The sequence below is a fragment of the Linepithema humile genome, chromosome 6 (genome assembly GCF_040581485.1).
Source record: "Linepithema humile isolate Giens D197 chromosome 6, Lhum_UNIL_v1.0, whole genome shotgun sequence".
NCBI lineage: Eukaryota > Metazoa > Arthropoda > Insecta > Hymenoptera > Formicidae > Linepithema > Linepithema humile.
Genome location: NC_090133.1, coordinates 3,383,432 through 3,409,561, shown reverse-complemented (window position 1 = coordinate 3,409,561; position 26,130 = coordinate 3,383,432). Strand labels below are relative to the sequence as shown.

The 26,130-nt window shown below is 43.7% G+C and overlaps 1 protein-coding gene across 1 annotated transcript; it reads left to right on the top strand.

Moving 5' to 3' along the window:
* Window positions 1-699: 699 nt before the first annotated feature.
* Window positions 700-26,130, top strand: fuss (fussel). Its single transcript, XM_012364335.2, has 7 exons — window positions 700-1,518; window positions 8,054-8,150; window positions 8,338-8,639; window positions 8,975-9,579; window positions 10,059-10,384; window positions 23,261-23,390; window positions 25,807-26,130. The coding sequence occupies exons 2-7, from the start codon at window positions 8,055-8,057 to the stop codon at window positions 25,908-25,910; spliced, it is 1,563 nt and encodes a 520-aa protein (XP_012219758.1). The 5' UTR covers window positions 700-1,518; window position 8,054; the 3' UTR covers window positions 25,911-26,130.

The following is a 26,130-nucleotide window of genomic DNA, read 5'->3' as shown; positions in this document are numbered from 1 at the left end:
GCTACAGCGAGTTATTTCCGACTCGGTCAAAAGCGTCTCGATAAATCGGTCCTATCCCCTTCGCAGATCCGCGTTAAGCGGATTTAATTTGCGTCACGAGCGAACAGACAGACGCTTGCGCGCGCTCTTTAATCGTCTTGAATATCGTCGTTGACGTAGGCGCGCTCCTTGGCGACGCTGGAGAAGGTCCTGTCATTATGCGCGCGCGGAAAAGACATCTTAAAAGTCGCTTTAACTGTCGCGTATATATATAAAATTGTCCCTTTAAATGTGCAGGGTATCCATACTGAGTCCTTTACAGAGTCAGAATTTATTTATTTATTTTTTTTTAATAAGAATCTAATTGCAATTTTTAATTTGTAATATTGTAACTCTTATTAGTGGAACAATTTAGAAAAATTCTGATAGAAAAGATCTCGTAAAATAAATTAAAAAAACAATTTTCCTTTTTAATTTATTTTTAATCTCAATTAGTAGTCAATTTATTTGAATTTTCGAATTAAGTGATGATTATCCGGAAGATGTCAACGCTATGGTTTTTGCCAGCGTCGATTGTTTCTCTCGATTTGGTTAGACACGCATAAGACTGGAACACTTTGTAGAAGTCAGCGTAAGTTCAAGCATACGCCCGCGCGCAAACGTGTACGCCGTCGCCCTCTTTGTCCTCCTCTTTCTCTTTCTCTCTCCTTTACCGCCGTTTGCATGAGCTCGCGCGCGCGTGTGGGTCGAGTGCGGGGTATAATAATAACGTTCGGTAAGTACGTGTTTGTAGTTACCCCTGAGGTGAGCCACCCCCGTAGAGGCAAGAGAGCCGGCAGGCCCCGCCTTCGTCGGCACTGGGTTGGTTGTCACGGGGGTGGGATACTCGGAGGGCGGTTCTTCGCCGAGGCCCGATTTAGCGCTCACGTTCGCCGTGGGGTGCCGCCGTGCCGGAGAGAAAGAGGGTGACGCGAAAGAGGCGCGTACGGCTCGATACGCACCCCGTGCGCGGAGGACAGTCGGGCTCGCTCGCGGACTGAACCATCCCTAAACGCGTCTCGCAGTCGGCCGCGACGAGTACGAGACAAGTATCGCTCCGGCGAGGCGCGGAGATTTAATCATCGTATTGTAATCAGAGTAGTTTAGACATTGAGGGCTGCGAAAGTTGACGTTAATTCGTTTGCCGAATAAACGAAATTTTATCATCGTCAAAAAAATGAACCTGTATCGCACGTGAAGAAAGGAATCCGTGGTTGAGAAACCAGTTGTTATTGTAAAAGAGAGGAAGTAGCCTTTGTGTCATGATCGAAGAAACGAATCTTTACTTTTAACTGACTGAAGCCAGTAATTGAAGAAACGAGTGCTTGTCATATTCGAGGAAAACAGTCTTTGCGATCAACGAAAGAAGGCCTTGCTGTACCTGAAGAGAGAATTCTTAGGGAAGAAAATTAACGATATCATCAGCCGACGATCGTGACTCGAGAGACACAAAACAGACGCTGCTCCCGACTGCTGTTGACAGCTGAACTGCATTTTCAGGTACGCGCCGATTCGCATTCAAACTTTTTTACAACTTTCTTTTTTCTTCTCTACGAAAATTTTGACTGTTTCTATTTGCCGTACGAATTTAATTTTATTCTACTTAAAATTAAATGTAAGAGAAAAAATCAAGAATTGTCACATACGTATCGTTGTTTAAGATTTTAATGGCTATTGTTATTGTATCGAGAATAATTGTAACGACTCTCGCCGAGCTTGGAACGAAATCGGTGCCGTAGTAAAGAGTGCCCCCTTCGAACGCCGCTGAATAAATTGATAGTCGATTCACGGGTCCCAAAGCAAACTGGTCCCGCGAGGATACGCAGGGTCGCGTTGCGCCGTAGGGGTGCCGAGCGTACAAACACCATAAACTGTTTGCGCTCCGGATTAGCCATTGCTGGTTTGCCTCTTACGAGGAATGCTCGAGGCGACAACTTGTACTAGGTGCTTTATTATGCTCTGAGAAACCTGTGAGAGAACAGAACGGTCAGAGTGCGTAGACTCGTATCTTCTCACCACACACTTACTGTTGAATGCGGTCGTCGGATTACGATTTGTCAGTTTAATTCTTACATCACGAAGGAAGTTACGTAAGCTATTCATGAATTCGGGTTCTAAAAGTAGAATAGAATATAGAATAAAAAGGGAACAAAGCTGAAAGTACAGCCAACACTGTGCAATCAGCACGCAGAAAGCGTACGGTTTAGGCTGAATTAATAAGCGCGATTATCCTTGGACTCAGGTGCGGCGGGAAAGTTTCTGCAAGTTTCCGGATCGTTCGGGAGGACGTGTCTCGCCTAATTTCTCGGTTGGCTACGCGCGCGCGATTTATGGCGTCGCTGGACATACTTAAAGTCTTTTTTTAAACCGAGAACTTCGGAAAATCGCTTTTAGGATAACGTTTTTTTTCAAGCTTCGGTAACTCGATGATGATTTAAGCTAGCGTTCTTCGGGAAACTCGAGATCTGCCATCTCGACGTCAAAATCAAACTTTCTTCAATTATCTCCGTTTGTAGAATTAACTTATATAATTGTACATAACATACGTGACAAATTACGTTAATGTTTAATATGTTTGAAATATAGAGCGTAAACGTGACTTTGCTTCTCTTTCTCTTTCTTTGTTGAAATAACTGGATGCAACTGAGCGTACAGATTGCAATTGTAAAAATATACCGAGCTTGCGAAGTAAAAAGACTCGTTCCCCTGGGCGTAGTAAGTACTTATGACGATCAGAGAGCGCATTCCGGTTATTAAAATTATTATCCGACTGGCATTTAATCTCCTGATCCTCTTGACGGACTCCGATAGCAGCCCGCGGCATTGTATTTGCCTCTGATGCCACTTTAGATGATAATATTTTAACGCGCGTGTACATACAAAGGCCGAAGGATTAACGTGCTGCTGTCAAAACCAATACACTTTGCTTCGAGAAACATAAGAATTAATGACGTTACATAAATTAATATACAAGCGAAGAACTGCACTTGTCGTTATCATTTAATATTAATCGCCATGTTACGGTTTGAATGTCAAAAAAACTCTGTCATTAAATACCAACAATACATTAATTGTTATTTTTAATGGTAATCGTTGCTACACGGTAGTTGTTGTTTCGCGATTGTGGACAGACGTTTACGCGCTGGACAAGTTCGTCGAATTGCGAGTGGCCCTAGAATATCTATGATTGCGCGCGATCGGTTTAATCGAGAGTCAAAATTAAACCCGACACCCAGATCGGATTAATTGCGAGCAACAAGCGCGATCACCAGCGCGGCGCGATGACGTCGATGTATTAATACTGATTACATCGCCAGTTCGCGCTTCGTTGTGCTGCAGAATTACACACTCGCTGTTTCGATTTACATCTCCGTCGACCAAACAGCGGCGGAAAGGAGAGGCAGCCGCTCATAAATTATGCGAAGAATCCGAAAGATCCGCGTACAATTACCGAGAGAGAGAGAGAGAGAGAGAAGGCCGGTATCGTGTTCTCCAACGCGAGATGGAGAAGCCGGATCGAAAGGAGAATGCGCGAGAGAGACTTTCGGGGGTTGAGAGACGGAGAAAGAAAGAGAGAGAGAGAGAGTCTAGAGAGGGGCAGAAGATAGTCATGATGGAAGGACGGAGATTTAACAATGTTACAATGAACGAACGAGCGAGCGAGCGAGCGAGCGAGCGCTCCCGTCGTCTCCCCGGCCGCGCCGCGCGCGTCGGCGGAGCTCCGGGATCGCAGATTGAATTGTAAAATAACCGAGAGGGGAACAATGCGCCCCGGTACAACATTGTGTTTGCATTTAAATAATCCGCGAGCCCGCTGGTACGGTAATCCTGAGAGCGCCGCCGCGACTTCTCGTCCCCGTCTGTTTCGCGCGCGTGCAATCTCCGGCCTCGACATACTTCTTAGCTCTCCGCGACGACATTTCCGCACCGGTGGCGTCTGAATGATCACGATGACATCGGACGCGCATTATCTCGACAATTAATTTAATTACTAAATTTCTGTTTAATTAAAATACGGCTGAGATGCAACACTCAACACTTGCCGCTCGCAATCAACGAAAATCCCGAAAACGCATACACTTGTTATTTACATCTGTTATTTGTATAAAAAGTTATTCGCAGAAATTAAAAGAATAATTATTATTCTTTATCAGAGTTTTACTGCCACGCGGAGCGATAAAATCGAACGTAAACAATTCGACGATTGATCTCCTCGGAATTCCTTTTTTCCGGCGCGCATGACAGTTAAGTAATTTTCGCTAAATTGGCGAACGCCAAGTATCTCGCGACCGTTCTATCGGGCCTGCACTATAATTGTAAGTAGCGAGTAATTAATGCGGTCGATTCGAGTCCGATCCGTCCGACCGCTGACCAACGGAATTCGCGAGGCTCGTCGGGAGCGCCGGGGGTGGTGCGCGGCGGGGGTGCGGAGCGGGGGAAGCGGTGGAGGGAGGGAAACTCTCGCGATGGGGGTTGTTCCGGGTCGGGTACCGACATTGTTTCACGGTGGATGAGAATTTAATTTGCACGGCACGGAGCGAGAGGAAGCGCCAGCGGCGGTGGCGACGGCGGAGTAAGAGGAGAACGCGGGAGAAAGGGAGACGGGGCGAAAGAGGAAGAGGCGCGGTAGAGAGAGAGAGAAGAGCGGAAAGGAGGAGGGGGAGAGGAGAACGCTCCGATGGGTGCTGCCTTGTTTAAGCGTGGGTGGGGGTGTCAAATTGAATTACCCCCTCGTACCACGGCTCCCCGGGGACGTTTGCCGGGGCGCTGGCGCTCTCGCGCTGCCTCCGGACGTCGGGAGGCTGCATCGGTGTCCGCGCGCCCGCGGCCGCGTGTGCGTGTGCGGGGACACGCGTGTATACGTGCGCGCGCTACCTTCTCCACGGAGGCGTTTTCAATTAAAATCAACACCGGGGGTTGGCCCTCCGACCCCTCTGTCCCGCGCGCTCCTCACCTCGCCGACGTGGCCGTTTTGATCTCTCTTCCTAAACGGCGTGCCCGTTTCCGCGATGCGCTCCCCCTCCACGCCCGTCTTCAACGACTCTTTCGTCCCTCGCCCCCCTCGGTTCCGCGATGCGCCGCGTATTGTCTTACGTGCATTATGATCCGTCGTCAACTTGATTCAGCCACGACCTTCCCCGAAATTCCGTCATTCGGCAGAGATACGCAACATCGGAACTGTCGCCGGTGATTCATTTATCGTGTATCTACATACATTCGCTCCCGCCACGTCTCGATTTTGTAACGAAAAAATTTCCTCGCAGTGTGCGGAGATTGCTTTTGTAATAATTCAGCGCGTACCACTCAAAGTGCGCGCACTATTCGCAAATTTTTTCGCTTCCTTCCAAGCGTTCGAAGAGATTTAATTGATAATATGTTTACGTCGAATACGTGATTTTTATATACGGTGTATGTGTTTGCATTTTTATCTATTCTTCTCTGTCACTTAACGTATACTGAGAATAATGTTTCTCTTGATCATGAAGATAAATTTGCTACAAACTTGTCATTAAAGAAATGAGTAAAATTTTTCTTTCAATTTCCGTCAGATTTTCTCGAAAACTCTTCCAGAAACGTGTTAAACTAACGGCGGAGAAACCTCCAGTCACTTATTACACTTGGAATTTTTCGACCTCTCCTTCTCCGTCCCCGCTAAGAGGATAAAGAACTCGATTCGCGGGGCTGACTCTCATTTTCGCCTTTAGCATTCCACCTTTTTTTTCCCTCCTTATCCGGCGGTCCTCGCGAAAGGAAGTCTCTTCGGCGAAACCGGCGAATCGTCCTCTTTGAGGAAGCCTCCTCGCTCGTATTTCTCTCCACGCGAATTCCTTGTTACTTTGACTCGTGGAAAAAAATTACGGAGACTTGCCGATTGACAGTTCGCCGCTCTAAAGTTATTTTCTCGCGAATCTCTGTATCTGGTCGCGAAATACGGTATTCACGCGGATATCGTTACGTTGATTTGAAAAGACTGAACGTAATTACAAATTATAAAAGAAATCAGAATTTCTTTAGTGCCATAGATTTTTTCAGAAATATATTACGAATACACAATTTAACATGCCAATGTTACATCAAAAGTAAATACTGAAATCGCCAACTATCTTCAATGCAGTTCCAGTGAATACGCGTTCAATTAATTTTAAGAAAGCTGCTTCTCTCAAAAACAAAACTTCATAATGAGAAAAATATGTCTCGATACTCGGACTTGTTTTTTCAAAAAGTTAAATCAAGAGAGACATTGTTGTCCTCGACGCGCTTAACGAGTCAACCAATTACCGATTACGGAAAGAAACTGAAAAGAAGGTTAAACGAGAGAAAAGGGATTTAATCGTCCTTAATTCTGTTCCGTGATTCGAGAAAGTGAGAGAAAATACGACGACCAGCGCTTTGATCGCGCGAATTTAATTTCAGCGGGTCTTTGGATTCGCTTAATCACCGTCCGATAATTAAGAAGGGCCCTTCGGGCGACAACGACGGCGACGATGACGGCGACGACGACGACGACGAGAACAACTTAATCACACCTTTTAATCGGCACGCGTGTTTTCCCAATCGCGGATAAACGCGCTATCGCCGATTGAACTCGTCATCAATGTGAAATCCAGCAAAGATCCAATCAAGTCTCGAAATAATAATAATAGAAATGCGACGCTCGAGAAAATATATTGAATATGTTACGTAATTTCTGAATAACTAACGCGGATTAAATTTGCTTTAAACGAGTCCTTAATTGGCGAAATAACTAGAAACGCAGCTGCATTTTTTAAATTAGAATTTATATAAAAACTAAAACACTTGCTGAAAAACATTTGCGCAAAAGTAGATTGGCGAAATCAGTCATTATATTCCGTTTTATACATATTTCAGCTTTCAGTTTTATCAACTTTGATATAGGCTCGCTTTTGTGAAGATATTACAGGACAGCTCTGCCTTTTTAATTTTTTGTCAAAAAGAATGAAATATAAATGAAAGTCGGAAAGCGGCGCGCATCATCACTTACGTTATGAAAAGTCGCGTTACCGTTTGCGATTTAATTAGCCGGCGATTGCGCGGCAATCGGTCGGGGCAGAGTAAAAACGAGGAGGGCCCGCGATTTAATTGAGCTGAATGCACGACCGGACGCGGCGGCACATCGGACGAAAGAGAGAAAAAGAGAGCCGATCGATAAAGTGTAATAAATATAATTACAACGTGGGTGGAGGAGGCGGCGGTGCGGAGGAGGATGTTTTTTTTCGCGTGCGAGCGGAAAGCGCGGAATTTATTATCGGGCGCGAGAGCGCGCGAACGCGACCGTAAAACATCAGAGATTATAATCAATCTCGCCGATGATGATAAAAACCGCGCCGAGAGACAAATTATTGCCGCGTCGCATCGGTGATGCATTTTCCATTAGGTCAAATAGGTCCGCACTCCGGATAACGCGATATAGGTGTAGCGCAAAATTACAAACAATTCTCGAAACGTTGTTAAAACTGTTTTCCAGCAATAATAGAAATTACAATGAAAGCTTTATTTTTGAAGCTATTATTTTTAAATGCACGAGGTAATACGATAAACGCGTATGTGTGTGTATTGTCAAATATCACACACACACACACACACATTAGAAAGGAAATTTTTTTTTTTGATATTAACGTCATAACATAAAACATTGCGTTTTCGGACTTTCTGAAAATTTCTTGATAATTGAGAATGTGTGTTTTGTATGATATTAATTTTTATAATTAACTAGACCACAAAAGCGCCCCATTTTTTCCCGTTATGTAATAATTTATATTTTTACTTTCTTTGAAACACAATTCAAGTAAAAAGTAACAAAAATACATCTCTCATCGCATCGATAAATACCGATGTGTTTTATAGAAGTGAATAACATGCCGCTTTTAAGGATTAGCTATAATATTGTTTCTAATATATGGATTTTTTTCTAACAAAATTAATTCGTATTTCGATTTAATCTAAATTGAATATTAATATATACAATTACGATTAAATATTGCAATTCTAATATCTTATTTGGCATTGTTTTTAGTATGGATGGGCCGGCGGTGTTATCAATGCCGCCGCTGACTCCTTCGCAAAAACCGGCTCAGTCGCCGCAGCCGCAATCGCATCCGAAGCAAAATCAGGTAACGCAGAAGTCGGAGAAAATTTCAAAATTAACGGACTGAAGTTTCTCAAAATAATATGCATCCGAGGGTCGTCGAGAAAAAAAAATATTCAAGTAGAATAAAAGAAAAATTGTTTAAAATCCACTCACGTAGAACTTGCGATGCGTTTAAGTTTGAGGACATCGTAGTGCATCTAAATCAATAGGAGTTGCAGGTGGGCACCGTGTCGCTCTACGGGATCCATATCGTGTCGCTGGTGATCGAGGGCCAGGAGAGGCTGTGCCTGGCGCAGATCAGCAACACCCTGCTGAAGCAGTTCAGCTACAACGAGATACACAATCGTCGGGTGGCGTTGGGCATCACCTGCGTACAATGCACGCCGGTGCAGCTGGAGATACTCCGTCGTGCCGGCGCGATGCCGGTGTCCTCGCGCAGATGCGGCATGATCACTCGCAGGGAAGCGGAGCGCCTCTGCAAGTCCTTCCTCGGCGACAACGCGCCGCCCAGGTTGGTGCAGAATGATCTCTGCAAAATTTTTACGGTATTTTTATAGTACTCGCCTTAATTTTTGAGAACAATCGATCAAGAATTATTGATAATTTCATTTCTTTAAGTTGATCATATTTTCTGTGTTCGATCATTTTTTTATTTTATTATCAATTTTAAACACAGTACGTTGTTTGCGACAAAAATTTGGATCTTAAGTACAAAAAAGATGTGCTAAAAAAAATATTTTTAATATCTAAGAATTGACAAAAATATTTTTCGGTCTGATCATCGATGGCTTTTTCTACTGGCAAGACGATAATTTCCGTATAAAAATCCGGAACTCACAATTTCAGATTGCCCGAAGACTTCGCGTTCTCCGTCCATCACGAGTGCGCCTGGGGCTGCCGCGGCGCTTTCCTGCCCGCTCGTTACAATAGCTCGCGCGCCAAGTGCATTAAGTGCGCATATTGCGGCCTGTTCTTCTCGCCGAACAAGTTCATCTTTCACTCGCATCGCGTCAACCCGGCGGATAAGTACGTGCAGCCGGATGCGGCCAATTTCAACTCGTGGCGCCGGCACATGAAACTGTCGGGCAATCCACCGGACGAGGTGGTGCACGCCTGGGAGGACGTGAAGGCAATGTTCAACGGCGGCACCAGGAAACGCCTGTTGGGCAACTCAAACGGCTCCCGGGAATCGCCGAGCCCGGCGAAGCAGCCAAGATCCTCGCCGACCAGCACCGCACAGATTCCCACGCTGGTGCCGACGCCGGCGCATCCCCGAGTCCCGCCATTTCCGGAACTACCCCTGCCGTTGTCACGCAGCCTCGTCATGGATTATGTGTGGCATCAGCATCAGCAGGCGGCGGCGGTCGCCGCCGCTAAGACACCCGGCCCGTTCGCCTTTCCACCCTACGCTCTGCCCTGGCTGGCCAAGCGGAGTCCCGTTCTGTTTCCTGGTAAGTCGAGATCAATAAAAAAATGCCAACAATTAAGTATATAAGATAATCTTAAATAATCGGAGAGAAGCGAAGAAATATACACACAGGTATTAAATTTTCGTGTTGGAAAAAAGAAATTGTCGTTAATAAAGAGTTTACCGCTTTCCGCTGGCTTAAATTATTAATCTATTAATTAGTTCAAACATGTGAATCATCATTACATCATCTACAATGATTAATATTAATCGAGCGTAATTACTCGGCTAATTATCGGCAATTAATGGCCATCAGGCGCAAGATCGTTAACCATGTTTAAATTATTTGGAGTTCAAAGTCATAAAATTATAATTGCGAAAATATCATTACGAAAGTTCAATGGTAAAAACCGTTCTATCGATCAATCGCGCCACTTTTATACAACCGACCGCGGATGATCTTGATGACCGATGATGACTTGACCTCCATAAGACGAAAATCGAAATTCTCACGGTTGCCAGGACCGCTACCGCCGCCGATGAGCGGCGCCAGCCCCACAGAACCCCTGATTCCGACCGTGAATCCATCGTTGCATCAATCTGCGTTCCGTCCGGTGATCCGCGGGCCGCCCATTATCGAGCCGGCGGTCATCCCGGAGCGACCGGCGGACGCCGGCCAGAAAGAGGAGAATTCCGACGACGAGGTCGATATCGAGACGACGGAGGACGATCCGGTGACGCCGCTGAACGCGAGCCTTCAGAATCTTCATTCGGCCTCGAATTCCGCCATGAGCAGCCACAGCGGACGAAGTACATCGCCGCAGTGCTGGAGTCCTCCGCGAGAAACGGTAAGCGCCGACGTTTATCGATAGCCAATGATAGATCGCGAAGAACTGGCGGAATCGTGCGAATTTAAGAACCCTTGAATTTTACGCCTATTTATACGATCTCGAGAAAGCCGAGAAAGCATTGATATCGCGTGCGGCGGCCGATTGCGTGCATAGTGCGACGTGATTGTGTTTGCATGCGCGCGCGCGCGATTACGTCTTCGTCAACAATATATAGGGGAAGGATTCGCTGCGAGGCGACGAACGGCATATTTCCAGCGAAGGCGGTTTCGCCGCTTATCGTCGAGTGTTTGCGATCGGTCGACGATAATGGTCGCGTCGCTGCGCGAGCGATCGCACGTGCGTTTCGACCAGCACGTGGCCGCGCACGGTCACGCTTCGAGCCCCCGTCGTCGAGTATCTCAAGATGAATTTGACGGACGCGACGGTCGACTTCGTGCATTCGGAAGGACTCTCGTACCAATTTTTAGATTTTTTTTATGACGCAAGTAATTTAAGTAACACATCTGAATTCTGTGTTTTTTAAGTTACCTCGTCATCGGAGTGTCCATAAAGAAAACCGTCAACTCTCGTCCCGAGAAGCAATTTATTACGGAGTGACTCTTATTCACTCGCCGGTGAGTGAATAAAAGTACACGTCTACGCGGTTTAATAACGGAGTATGTTTGCGTTGTAAGGAGAGTAGCTCCGCACCCCCGCGTGATGCGTGACCGACGTATCCCCTGTAAACGGTCAGCGAAATATTTTCCCGCAACACGACACCCAACGGCAAACAAAGTGCCGCCGCAAAGTTAATCGAATTAACGTCGTGCCCGACGCTCGCTCGTTTAATCGAGTCTTCCCCTCGAAAAATCATTCGTCGCACATACGAAATAATAATATATTCAAACGAGCTGATCGCAAAAATCAGTTAGCACCCGTGCGTTTTCCTTCTCCGCTTCAAAATTTTTCAACTGTTTCGCGCAATCGACTGTCTTCCTTGGCTATAATTTATTAAACGCGAAGCGCAGCGGTCTAATAATTAAAGATGAACTAATTATTCGCTTGAAGTAAAGTGAATTTCACTCGAGATCTTATTACCAGCATTCACCATCAAATATTAAACAGTGTCGTGACGAATGATATCTTTCCATCAAATTTTCCCCGTAGAAAAATGGATGTCGTGCTTATCAAGAATTTTAATATAAAAAAAAAATTGAACCCCACGATTGCGAACCATCAGATCGGTTGTGGACATCGAAAATCATCTGATCTAAATAAGCTCGCATAACGACCGCAAATGCAACGGCAACGCATGCCGATCGATCTTCTAATCCGTCTTTGATGTTGGCGACCGCGCATCATCATTACCGCGCCGAGAACGTTGGCTCACTGAAAACCATATGACGCATGTGTACACATGTGTATCGGGTGCGTTTCATTTAATCATGCCGCGCGTCGCCGTAAGTGTATTCGGATCGGGCGCGCGCGATCGGCCCCGCTCGCGTATGAAACGCGCTCAAACTAGGTATTTACCGACACAATAATTATCGCGATTGACGATGATGACGATGATGAGGGTCACCGCTCCGGGCGAGCGGCGGCGCACGAGCAGTCAGACCGCAGAGCAAATTCTAGGGACGCGGTCGAGTGGCATTACGTTTGCTGCTACGATGTAAATGGCCCGGGGCGGGCCCCACGTCGCTACAATAATTCCGCCGGGCGTCCAATTGCCGCGCCGGCTCGTTACCGGCTAAATTGCCACGGAATAATTAACCCGAGCACCGTCGAAAATTCCATCGACAGCCTCGATGTTAATTGCCGCGTCGCTGCTTTGCCCTGCACAGCTTTGACTATAAATACGCGCGTAATGATCTACCCTCCCCCCCCCCTCCCCTCCTCCTCCCCCCCTTCCACCCTCTTCAACCCACCCGCCCCCTCCGCGCCGGCATTACATCGAAAGGAAAATGGAGTGGAAATAATTGGAAGTCACGGACAAATTCCTCCTTGGCCGGTTGACGGAAAAATTAATTTAACGCCGCGGCGAGTCTTTCGGATCCCCGCGAGAAGCTTCCGCGCGCTGAAAATGTAAAAATTATTCAAGAAAGCGGAATCCCTTATTTTCGCATTAGATTTTTCCTTCAGTTTTGCGAAAAATGGCCGCAAGTGTGTTACGTTTATAATTTCGTAAGCGTTTAATTGACATTACTGCCCCCATCTTTCGCACGGAGTTACCTCCACATTTTTTTTTTCATCTGCATTCATTCTCTTCCATGGACCAATTTGGTGTAATTTAACGATTAGTTACAAAGACGACGCGAACCTGAATGTTAAAAAGCCTCGAAGAAAATTAGAGAGTATTTATTTATTTATTTTTTTTTTTTTCAAGATTTGTCGTTTGCCTCTTTTGCGCACAGATCTCTCAATTAAGAGCTCTCTCGCACTTTTTGCTCGGTGCTGCTAGAATTAAAGGGTTAATGCCGGACTACCCTCTCTCTCTCTCTCTCCGTCGAGCGGAATAACCTGACTGACGTATTTTTCATCCACCTAAAAAAATATAACTAGCGAAGTGGCTCTAGCGTAGTTTACCGGCACTCGAAGACGTTAATCGGCCGTCGCGCAAGCTCGGGAGAGAGAGAGAGAGAGACAGAGACGGGGACCGGCAAAAGGGTCGTTCTCCCGGAGCGAGTGGTTGCAGAGACGCAGAGCGGAGCCCGCGGAAGAGAAAGAAAGAGGGAAACAGGAGAGACGACGGGGGTGGACCGAGATAAGCCGTCCGGATTGCCAGACAGCTTTTCAATTCCCCCTTGTCAGTGAACGTGTCGAGTGGGACGAACACGTATTTTGCCCGGAATCTCTCTCTCTCTCTCCCTCCCTCTCTCTCTCTCTCTCCCCTTCTCTCTCTTTCTCTTTCACCGTGACTGACGAGCGCATACATACACGAGAGATATTCGTCACAAAGGTGCAGGCGGCTGTACATCAGATAGGAAGTGGAAACCCAGTTACTGCACCACGGGCCACGATGGAAGAACCCAGAGTACCGGAGTACAAGTGTATCGCGGTAACTGAGTAATCCCCGAACGTTATTTGCAGTTATTTCTCGCTTCGCTGAGTAGACTGAGAGAGTGAGAGAGAGAGAGAGAGAGCGAGAGAGAGGAGATTCGCGGGGAGGATGGCATTTTCATTTTCGCAACATCTGTAGATCCGTCGCTGTATGCGTCTGTGTGTACGTGCAAGCTTCGCGAAACTGTCCTTTCCTCCTTTTTCCCCTTCAGATACGGAAACTCGGACCTTGTTGTTGGAACACAATAAGATAACCGAGCTACCGTTGATTACAAAAATACCGAGCTCCAAAGCGAATACTCGGGAGTACCGCATTTCGAATTTTCACACAGACCGTTCCACCTGTTATAAAATTTTTATGAGAAACTCGGAATCGGTGCTTTCTCAATAGAAAGTTTTGCGGGAAGCCGCCGGTCGTCGGTTTGTAATTTACAGAGATCTCTACGACATTTAAGACTTAGATTTCTCTGAAAGGATAAATTTCTCAGTTAAAGTTAAATGTATTGATATCAAATTTAACTTTCAGACTAATTGAAAATAAGGATCTTTTATCTGTTTCTAAGTTTAATTCACTAATTCACTATTCATCACTTTATCTTCAGCGTTTAGTTTGCAATTTAGCTAAAATTAATATTAAAATGATGCTTCTCTCAGTGCATATTTGACGCGTAGATTTGGTTACATCTTCTACATGTCCGTGTTCATTACAGTGCAGCGGTACTTCTCTCTGCTGTAATTTTAATCGAAGTCCCGCTTTGGAGACGAGAGTAAATCACCGCCGATCAATTAAGATCTTTTGCTCGATCGTGATTACTGAAAATCCGAATCGCGTCGGTGAATTCCCTTCGGCCGAGCTTTCCGTATTTCGAGAGCAACGAAGATACTCACGGAATCTCTCCTCCGCCATCCATTTAAATGCAATTAAGCAACGTCACGTAGGAGCGAAAACGGGGGTCGGAAACGTTTAAATCAAACTACGGCTGGTTTAGTTAGTTTGGACCGCAACTTTTAATTGCGCCTCGGCCGTCTGGAGGGCCATTAAGTTCCGGAAGAGATATGTTACTTCTTTTCCCTTCCTCAGCACGTGACAATTTTTCTCTTTCGCGTTTCTGCGCGCTGTCTTTTTTCCCCGAAAAAATCGTAAACATTATGAAATATATTTATTTATCTTTATTTTAACACCTTTAACTTTGAAAGGACTAACTTTCTGTTCATCAATAATTATGTCAAACAGTTTGGAAACACTGCTGAAATCTGCAATAATAAATAAATCGGTAGTAACAATGACCTAATTTACATCGCTCCTTGAAAACGACTGACATTTAGATTTCTACGCCGTTTACATTAATTAAAGAACCCCAGTTGGCATTTTTAAGAGCCAGTGAGCACAGCTACTGCCATTGCATCAAAATGCCAAGTTCTGACCTTATATTGTTAGAGCCCTTCGGGACGCTCTGTGATTAAATCGACTACCGTGTACACATTATGACGTGTATCTCTACGTCTATCATCGAAATAACTTAACCTGGTAACATTTCGAGGAGGAATTACTTCAGCGCGTAAATATTGCTGATTCACTGAAGCGACCTTATTTCTAAACGATATCGTTGATAAATTCATGTGTCGTTGACACAATGACACAGCTATTTGAGACAGCTATTAGTTTTGTCCTGTCGAAAGTGAAATATTTAATTTTAATCATCGCATAATTTTAATTTTAAAAATATTAGCCGCAGTTTTAGAAGAATGTTGTATCTCTTATTAAATATATTGACATAAATCAGTAAATATCTTGTGGATGTAATTAATGTTTTGTTTGTTTGACATTTTAGAAGTCGATTATGTTACAAGAATTTTTGCTAGATGAGAAATAAGAAGATGTTTCAAGTCCAAGTGTTAAAATATGTTCTGGAACGTCAGATTTTTATCTCGCGCGAGCTACTGTCTCAAGAAATTCATCGAGCTGGATGCCGAAATTTTCACGACATCTCATTCTTCCCTTCGTTTAATCTGGCTACCTCTTACTTAATTCTATTTGCACCCCGACGTCGCCCGCGTCGCGGCGCGTCGCGTCGCGCCGGCGAGAAATACAACATCACGGGCCGAAATGGAGGTTCGCTCCATGGAAGTCGAGGGCGGCGACTGTTGATTTAATTATAATCGTTAGTCCGGACCAGCTCCGCCCCGGGACCCTCAAATCCAATACAACTCCCGCCGTCTGCTATCATCCCCCGCATCCCGACAGTTCTCTTTCTCTCTCTCTGTCGTATTTCTCTTCCGCTTCGAGCTTTCGTGATGCTCTAACTTTCATGTCCAGTTTCGCTTCTGACTTGTGACCAAGGCCATAAATTGTATTCTTAGAACAAGATCTATTTTTGCCTTACCAAAAATATATTCTACAAAATTGATGCAAAGATGAAAACGTACGCCAAACAGAAGAAATGTATTCTGAAACAATTTTCTCGTATCGAATTTTTCAGCAAATCTTTAAAACCACAAATTTAGATGAATTGCAATTATTCGCATTATATTTTTATCTTCTTATATTTACCAATTAGCGTGACACTATATTTTTCAATTGAAAAGTTAACATATTGCGTTTTAGTTAAGTAATGTTAGAGTTTTGTCTCGCAAATCTGCTAAATCGATATGAGACTAGCATAGATGCGACGCTTTTCATTGGCATGAGAGAGCAAGGATCAATATGTTTTGACGAAACTTGCCAAACGGCTGGAAAAAAAATGATTTTTATGGCTACCGTCATGTGAGGTGAAAAGCACCGGGGTTCTGATGCAACCTATCTGACCCTCCCGCCCTCCCGCCGGGTTGAAACTCGTTAGCGCCGTTACGGTGTTCACAGTATGGCCACCTGAATGGAGGAGCTTACGCGAAAATTGTTTTATACCTCGCACGCGAAATTGAGAAGCTGCAAATAATGTTTCGCCGCGGTGCGCGCCAACATTTCTGACATTTCGCGCAGACTCCTTCAAATTTATATATTACGGTCAAAATCAATTGCTTCCTCGAAAATGTGGAAAACAAAGAAAAAGTTGCTACTACAATATTTTCTTCTCAAATTATAAAAACATTTTTTCTCATTATAATTATATCAACTATACACTTTCATGAGGTAAAAAGCCTTTTTTCTCATAAATATCTTTGCATTAATTTAAGATAAAAATTCTGTTGTGCAAATCTACATCTTATAAAATGACCATGATGTTTATAAAAAATAAGACGAAAATCACGCCAAGCAATTCGCTTGGGAATACAAATAAATGGATTAGCGCAGAAGCTCGTAATCAGTCCGTTATGAAATCGCATCGATTTCCACGGACACCGGCGGTATCGGCGGCATCGGCGTAAAAAGAAAAAATCGTCGATAATGCTCGGAGGATTGGGAGCGAGAGTAACTCTTGGACCGCGCGCGCCATCGGATACGTAACGCCCTTCTGGGGCAAATCCGGCATTATCGAGAGTATAATCAATTTCCCGACATAATACCGGGACGGCCCGCAAGCTCGAGCGAGATCGTCCGACCGGAAGCGATTCCGACTAACGCGATTGCGTATTAACTCCACCGTGCGCCACCGACGGTGCATCCCAATCCGTTCGACTTCACAATCGCGTTCACACATATCTGTCAATCCACCCGTCGTCTCTGATACATCTTTTATATATTTACGCTCCTACTTGAGCCTGCGACATTTTAATATTTTCCTTTCTTACGCTTCTTTCTCTCGAGTAGCGCGATCATCTATTTCTTTCCATTTTTGCAAATTTTCTCCTTTTACATTCGCAGGATCGATCCAATGTTAACTTGCGGAATTCTCTGTCAACTTCTCTGCCCGCTCGCGGTGGTCGATTTTAGTCGCTGGCCGTAAACTCGCCCGTAAAAAACAATACGAGACACAAAATCCCCGCAAAAGAAAGAAAACAATCGTATCGAGTGCAATATACCGCATTCAGTCGTCGGTCCCGCAGCCCCGATGTACGGCCGGGTCGAAAGTTTCGCCGTTAACGTAAAAGCCATTGTGTATAGCGGCGTGCCGGAGGACGGGGGCAGACGGAGGGGGAGGGTGCCGTCCGCGCGCTGCACGCTACGATTGTTTCGCCGTAATCCTTTATTGGATCAACGGGGCTGGAAACAATCGAGCGCGCCATAACGCGAGGATGGGCAGACGGCCGTGTCGGTCGGGCGGGCTTTTCGGTCCGCCGGATGGTACCGGATGCGGCGGCGGTCGCACATCGGTCCCCGCGTGGGTGGCGGAGGAACGCGCTAGATAAGCGGGGGCGGCATCCGATGATGGGGACGGAGCAGGATTTCTACCTACTTTGCCGGGTGAACGGAGTTACAAATGGGAGAACGCGGAACTCATCCGCAAGCGGGAAACTCTCCGTTTCTTCTCTGTCTCTGTTTCTTTCTCTCTCTCTCTCTCTCTCTCTCTCTCTCTCTCTCTCTCTCTCTCTCTCTCTCTCTCTCTCTCTCTCTCTCGCTTTCTCCCGCAAACGCACATACAGCGTGCTTCTGTAGCGTACGTTTTCCTATATCTCTCGCTTCCTCGTTAACCTAACCGATCACTTTTTCGTCTTTTTTGTTTTCAATCTGTGCATTTATTTAGTATTTTATTGATAATTATTTATTTCTTATTTTTAATTCTATATTTTCTTTATAAATCCGTGATTCATATATCTGCAAATCTACCATTTTTATCTGTAACTCTGTAATATTTATTTGTTGTTTTGTAATTTATCCAAAATTTTCCCCACAATTAATAATTATTTTTCATATCTTTCTCTAATTTTTAAAATTACCTATTCAAAAAAATTTTTCATCTCTCCTAAAATGCGCGATAAATTCTGTTCTATTCTACTTGACGCTTACGACGTTCCGTAGATTTCCGCGGTAATTTGCTGTTGATCAATGTTTCTGTTAGACGAGCAGAAATATTTCTGGGATTTTACCGTGAACCACGGTAGCATTTGTACGTGTCACGTACTGGCTATATAATAACGAGGTGGACGCAACAGAGCTTACATACCTCGAATTTGCGGCGGTTTGGCCTCCCTGCGATTCGCGGCGGTCTTTTTGTCCCGCTCTCTCTCTCTCTCTCTCTCTTCATAATTCTCCACCAGCCTCTCCTTTATCTCTGATAATCCGTCTCCCGAAAGATACCCGCGGGAATACCACCGCAAACACACAGAAACAGTTACACCTGTTTCACGCGCTTTCCATCAGCTTTAGGGTGATATTCAACTAGGCTAAAATATGAAAAACGAGATGTTGTATGAATTGAAAATTGGAATAAAAACGCCAAAATAAAAATTTTAGAACAAATTACACTTTTAATTCTAAATTTTTACTTATTGCAAAAAAATTTAATAAAAGTAGTCTTTGCATTTGTTTCTGTAGAACGTGTAAATCTCACAAATACTTAATTTTTTACAATGCTGTCGCAATATGCAATTCTCATAATAACATTTTTTGCACCATTTATCTCGTCTTTAAAACAACTTTTTTAAACCTAATGCGCTCTTTAAAACGTTTATTCCTTCTTCGCTCATTCTTTTAATAAAAAAAAATTAAATATCAAACGAATAAAAATCAAGATGCACATTCAAAATTTGCGTTTTGTTAAGTTTATCTTTTGCAGATGAGAATCCGAAAAGTAGCCGAAACGTTTGCATCGTCATACTTCAATAAATAATTTATAGTTCTTGCGCTCGATCGACCGTATTTTGATTCTCATTTGCCTTCTATTCAATTTTTTTATTCCTAAACATCGCGTCTTCTTTATTAATTTTTTTATGTTACAAATAAAAACATGAAAAGGAGTTTGCAAATCCTTCAATGAACGATCCGTCTCGCAACTCTGTGCAGATTTCTCTCGATCTTTGCTCTCAATCCGTTCTGGAGCATACGGGCTAGAGATCACAGCATAACAAATCGATCTTTCACGCGAACAGATTCACCACCAGGTCCTCAGTGTATGTACACGGAGGTTGCATGGATATTACGACGAACATATGTGCTGACAACCCCAAAAATATGTAACGTGGGACTTCATGTACATCGTACATAACAGACCACCTGCTCCGTAACGAACGTTCCTTCGTAGAATAAACATTATACTGATTTTTCACGATTTAACAACGCAACCAATACGAATTACAACTTAAAAAATGTATACACGATTAATTATCTAATTTAGCCAATTAAAAAATAAAACACGATTATTAATTTAATTAAGGAAGAGCAATAACCTAATATTTATTGTTAATTTTAATTTAAAAAAATTAAAATCTGAATCATTTATGAATAATAATTGCATAAAAATTTATGCGAGATATAATTATTTACATAAAGTTTGTCTCATTTTAATGATTATTTTTATTTTATACAAAAAAAACTGTTACTGAGCTTGATATTAATGTTTCGATTTTTTGAACAGAGAAAAAGATAGTCGATCAAAAGACCGACCGAAAAATAATAACGCAGGGGAGAGTGTATTTTTCGGGATCGCGCCTGTCGAACAAAAGTCACCCTCCGTAACGTTTTTACCTCATCGAATTACTTCACAATGGACAGCGCGACCCCTTTCGAAACCCCTTTCTTTTCCCCTCGCAAGCGACACGAGCCTCTCTCTCTCTCCGCACACAAAACATAATTATCCGAAATCCCAAACAGCATGAAAATTTGATCGGCGCTTTGATAGACGCGGCCCATTAGAGCATTGACCGATGATTAATCTTTCCATTCAGCGGATGGCCCGACAGTATAAAAAAAATCCTTTCGCGGCGAGATTTCATTAAAAGCTTCTTTATTCGCGAGATTCCGAACTCAATGTTCAGACATCAAACATTTTTGTGAGCTATCAATTTGGCGAAATTTTAAATCAAAGCTTATCGCGTCGCAATACATTGAAGAGCTTCTTTCGATGTAGCCATCATGTTTACAATGTATGACACGCACATGGCTAGAGCGCGATTGTATCTCTTTCGTAATGTCGGAAATACGAATCTTACTCTTGAAGGACCATTCACATATTTATATGCGATATAAAGTTATTGCTGCCGTTATTTAGCTCTCAATTGTTAAATTGTTATCATTATTTAGCTCTCAATTTATGCGCAATGCGGATTAATCGTATATTTTTTTATTAATGAGCTCTACGTTTATCAAAAAATCTCTTCAATTTTCGGATTTGTTGTATTGATATAAAATAGTTTCTTGCTATATTGTAAACAGAAGATAAAAATGAATAAATTGCAGACTTTCGTATAAAAGACTGCTATTTTAATGTGTGAATATACCTTAATCGCCAGCACACGTGCGCGACCGTACATCGAGGTAATCGCCGAGATGCACGAGCGGCGATAGAAAGCCTCGAAGCGGCGGTTAAAGTCGATTGTACCGTAACGTCCGTGCGCGCCGAAGAGGCGGCATGAAATATTTATACCACCGTGACAATTACAACGTCACGTAACCGCGGACGGGAGTTCTACGATGATTACATTTACTTTTGCGCGAGAGAGACAAACGGGAAGGGGTGGAATCGTTCGTGTTACCATCAGTTAACAATGTTCGTTATAGCGTATTAGCGTCGCTGCGCAAATCGAGGAGCTCGTTACAGCGGAGAAATCCACGGGACTTTCGACGACTAGTAATTATACTGGTGAAAATTACACGATAATTGGAACTCCATCCTCCGCGCGATGCTGATGATCATTTCAAATTCTGTCCGGCAGCATTCTTTGCCGTTCCAAAATCGCCTAAATCGAACGATTAACAATTCAATTGTCTTCTCGAGATCATCGAGACACTTAATTCCGAATTATAATATCACATACGATTGTTGTACAAAATATGAAAAGAATGGAATCTTGGAATTCTTTCACGTCCCTTTGCGATATTTGAATTTTTACCGTATTTACAGTCGCGTCATACGCATTCGAGCGACTCCGACTTCAAGAGCTTCATACAACTTATTCGCTTATGCAATTAACTTCTGCTGTACTTTGTAGTTGAAGGACGTAAAGCGATTACAAGTCGTCCTATTTTCCCGGGAGTAACTCGCGTAAAGCGTATAACTTATATGAAGTTCACACTCGGGCACTTCGCGCAAAGTGCTAGGCGCTTCTATTCCGTTAACGCGTTTAGGCTAACGAGAACCCTTAGTGAGTTGCGCGGAAAGCACGGCCGTGGTGCTTCGTTAAAAATGCATCCTCGCGTGTCGTTCCTTCTCCACCGTGGCCTCTGTCCGACACCGTGTGCAGTTTCCGTCCTTTTTTTCGCGCTTGTCCGCCATACATATCGCGGCACGCACGAAATCGGTAAGCCGCGACATATGCTGATTTTTAAATAACGTCCCTCCAACAGGCCGCCCGCAGTCAATCGCTGCGCGAACGATTCGCTTCGTTACTGACAAAAGCGTAAAAATCCCGCGTTAATATCGCGCAACTAACGCAGGTAGAGCAATTTTTACTAACAAGCATTTTGTAGCCGCAGCATGTAATATTATATCAAATAACGATTTGCAAAATATTTCCCTTCAACATTTCTGCAGGTTTTTTGAGAAACAAATCTTACAATAGTATTGTCAACATTACGATTGGTATTATATTAATTATTAATACTAGCGTTGTCAGTAAAAAATAATTTCGCGAAATACTTTTGTCTAATTTTCTAGACATTTATGTGGGATATTTCGGAAAAAAGTTTACCGATAATACCAGCAATATTACTACTAATAATTTTGCAACCGCGTGGGTGTCTTTGCACGATATTTCAGGGAAAAAATCTCCCAATAATCGTTAGGAAGTCAGGAATGCTAAAGAACGTTTGCCGTAACACGAAATATCGCGCGTACAAGGGGCGATGGCGTTTCCGAGGCTCCCTGGAGGCCGATAATCTCTCCTCTTCGGACATTACGGTAAACGCGCATTTCCGTGACTTTTTAATCGGCGAAGCAGACCGCGGCGAAACGGCGGAGTTGACTGCTCGTTTCGTCCCTGGCCGAGTCGAGTGAATAATTCACCTCGATCGATCGGTTGCCGCGCGCGCGGCGGTGGCGGCGGCGGCGGCGGCGGCGGTGACGGCGGCCGCGGCGGAATTAATTTAAGTAATTCGACGATCGCTATCGACGGAAGCATTAAATAAAGCACCGTGTGTCCCGCTTTGGGCGAGCCGCGCGTTTAGATTGTAGATCACCGTGACGCGCCGTGCCTGTTACTCGCAAAGCCATCGTTGCATACTTGAGTGGGTTGATCAGGATGAGTGGATCGTCATCCATTTCCACGGCTGTCATTACGTCAAGGAGTCGCGACATATCGCGGAATGTTTGCCGACCCGTTTCGTCTCCGCCCCCCTCCCTCTTCCCCCCCCCCCTCCCCGTGCGCTCGCCCACGAAAATGACAATTCCTGTTTTCAGAGACCGGACGCTTCCGCGACGATATTATTACTGCGCGCTCGTGGCTGACCAAACGTCTACGCAAACTCCTTAACGGGGGGAATGAAAAATATATATTCATTGACCGATGAAGGCTTGCACTATGACGTTTAGGACACTATGTCTCTTGTCACCATAAAGAAACAGTCTAGACAAATGCCTTGAAAATTGACTCATTGCTTCGATAACAGCATTATTCGTTATTATCGCATTAAATAATAATATGTTTCTCGTTCACTAAATTAATGATGAAGACATTAATGAAAAGTAGCTACAAGTCTATTTTAAAGCAACTATTTCGCGTATTTTGAGTTTTATGTAAGAACGCATCTTTTTTATCACTTATCTCATATTCCACGTAAAAATTAAATTTTATCGGTAATAGGAACGGGAGGCTGAAAAGATCGCCGAGGAAGCCGCGGCTCTACGCGACGTGAAAACGGAATTGCCGCCGGCGAGAAGTCCCGACAGCTGGCACAGCAATCCTTACTATCGGCATCTCAACGTCTTGAAGGGTGAGCAAGAGATTTTTAGTGTAAATTAGCTGTCAGACAAAGACGTTTGGAGAAACCTTCTCGATAAACCCACGCACCAAATAATTTAGCATTTAAGAATCACATTTATAATCAAATTCAATTGACTATTATGTATGTAAAATGGAAAATTTTCCAGCGAAACTAATAAAAATTAAAATAATAATGTATTGAAGATCAAAGTTTTATAAATTTGAATTTCCAAAACGAAAGATCTGAAACATCTTAAACATATTCGACAAATAACTTTTTCTTATTAATCTTAACAAAGAAATTTAAAAATATGTACTTTTTTTTAATTCAATTCTATATCATTTCACCAGTACGTGAGCAAAATTTTCCATTTCGTCACAATATAGTTAAAGTTTAATAGGAATGCGGAAACTCGTGATATAATGAATAGCGCCACGTTATAAATTACTGTGATAAATTGAAAACGTCACGGATTCAAAATGCACAGACGGGATAATTCCTGAAATTTCCACCAGAGATGACATTTCCAATTAACATCGTTCGAAATGTGCTTTTCCGCGATATAATTTAGGATCCCTCGGCGAGTCGATGTTGCGGAAAATCGTCCCTCGCGCATTTTCGCGAACGTAGTCTCATGCTAAATTTACACGTTATTTTTGAACCGAGAGTCCGCAGTGGCAACCAGATTAAAAACGTTTTCGTCCACGCGCACCGTTTTACAAGGCGTCCCATTGACATTAGTAATTAATTAGTAACTATCATGGATCAAGCGGCCCGGCGAGAAGATCGGAGTTCCAATTAATTAGAGTAATTAGTCGCGACCGGAGTGTTAAGTGGAAACGCAGAGGGTTGCCTTGATATTCAGATGATGGGGGTGGATCTTGCAGGCTGTAATAACGCGGAAATGGGTTGCGGGTGGCCCCACGACCGACCGAGGGGCGTGATTTGCGCCGACGCTTGCGCGTATCCGCGCTGGCCGCCGCCGAGTTCCGCCGGCGTCGCGACGCCCGCGACTACGAACCCGACGACGCGATGCGTCATGGTGTGCGCGCGTTTTCTTTTAATTTACATTAACAGCGCTCGCAACGAGTAGCAATTACTGGCTTGCGAGTAGATGCGGAACAAGATGGATTAGAATATTTTTACTGACGTTAATTATATAATGTTGCACCGTAAAAAAATTTATGTCAGAGCAGAAGAAACGTTTTTCCGGACGATGGACAATTTATAACATTTGTATAAGTTAGCGAGCACGCGAGAAATGAAAGTATATCGATTGTAAATGTGAAGCTTAACCGATCTAAAATTTAACTAGATTTCCAACTAAAGTTGAATTTTTGTTTGTTTCCCTTTAAAATCGGTGTGATACACCACTCTTTTATTCTTTGAAAATATTCCTCTCAATGATACTCGAGCTGATAACGATGAGCACTGTGCGATGATGCAACATGTAAACACAGAAAACATAGTTGCAAATACAGAGCGCGCGTTTCACAAACATTTATATACACATATACGACGTGTGTATATACGCGTCGTATATCGCCCCCCGAGTGTATCGATGGGCCCATTCAGCGCGGGCGTAAGCCGAAAATAACGAGATAGCTGCCGTATCGGCGCGATGAATACGAATACAGGATCATTGGCGGTGAACGCAGGCACTTTGACTAACGCTTTCCGAAACAGCCTACAGTTTCCGATCTTCTTCCTTTCCTTCCTCGCGCGACCGCACGATCTTTTCAAAGAGTCGCTTTTAAACTCTCCATGCGAGAATAAGCTGACCCTCCCGTTTGACTGAACGATTATTCGCGCAAATTACTCAAATGAGACTAATTGGTTTGTGAATGAGTCTTTGATAAATTCTGAAAAAAAAATTCTCTTACCTCTAATTTTATTTATGCGATATATAATTATTATATATAAAAAAATATTTTTTTAGAGTTTACGGTTGAGTTTACTACTTGCTACTGAATTTGCCGCATTACTACTGAATTTAGAACAGTCTCTCAATATTGCGATGCAAATCTTCAATATTAAAGAAGTTTATATCCCTTTAACTTTAATTCTAATTAATTGTAAATCTCACTCGTCAGTGAACTTAATCAAAATTTTATTTTCTTTATTTTTTAAATTTTTAATCATAAAGTTTCAGTGTTAGAAATATATCTTCAAAATATTTTCAAGGAAAATGAATCTTCATGCTTTTATCATGTCAAATACGCAGGATATAAGATACGTATGCTCTGTCAGACTAATTAAAACTACTACTACTGATCTATTTGCATATTCCACAACTGATCTCGCAGAGAGAGAGAGCCGATGATTGATTTTACATTGCGAGCGTTTACGTTAATGTCATGTTTACACAACGTCGGTATTCACAGGCTACAAGACTCCGCTAATTACCGGGTGATAATTATTGCAGGGAACGAGCCGGCGGAAAGAGCGGGCTCCGATTGCTCGGCTTGCCGTCCGCCACGCGGCATGTTTTACGGCCAAGTCCACAGTCCGTCCGCGTCGACCAATTAATCGAGCTGGCTGGCCGGATCAAGCGACACACAGGAGCAGCAGCGTACGAGGAAGAGAAAAGGAAGGACACATTTATCCCGAAGCGTTCCGTAAGCTTGCGACACGTCCGTTGCCTTAAAAGCACACTCGTCAATCTCTTTGTCCTCGAATTTACGTTCTCGGCGCAACAATGGCCTAACCCGCTCTCTTAAGAACTCGAGGGAATTAATCTTAAAGTCCA

Coding starts and splice junctions, on each gene's coding strand:
- fuss (XM_012364335.2), top strand. CDS start 8,055: ATGGATGGGCCGGCGGTGTTATCAATGCCGCCGCTGACTCCTTCGCAA. Junction 8,151..8,337: donor CGCATCCGAAGCAAAATCAG/GTAACGCAGAAG, acceptor CTAAATCAATAG/GAGTTGCAGGTGGGCACCGT. Junction 9,580..10,058: donor GAGTCCCGTTCTGTTTCCTG/GTAAGTCGAGAT, acceptor CACGGTTGCCAG/GACCGCTACCGCCGCCGATG.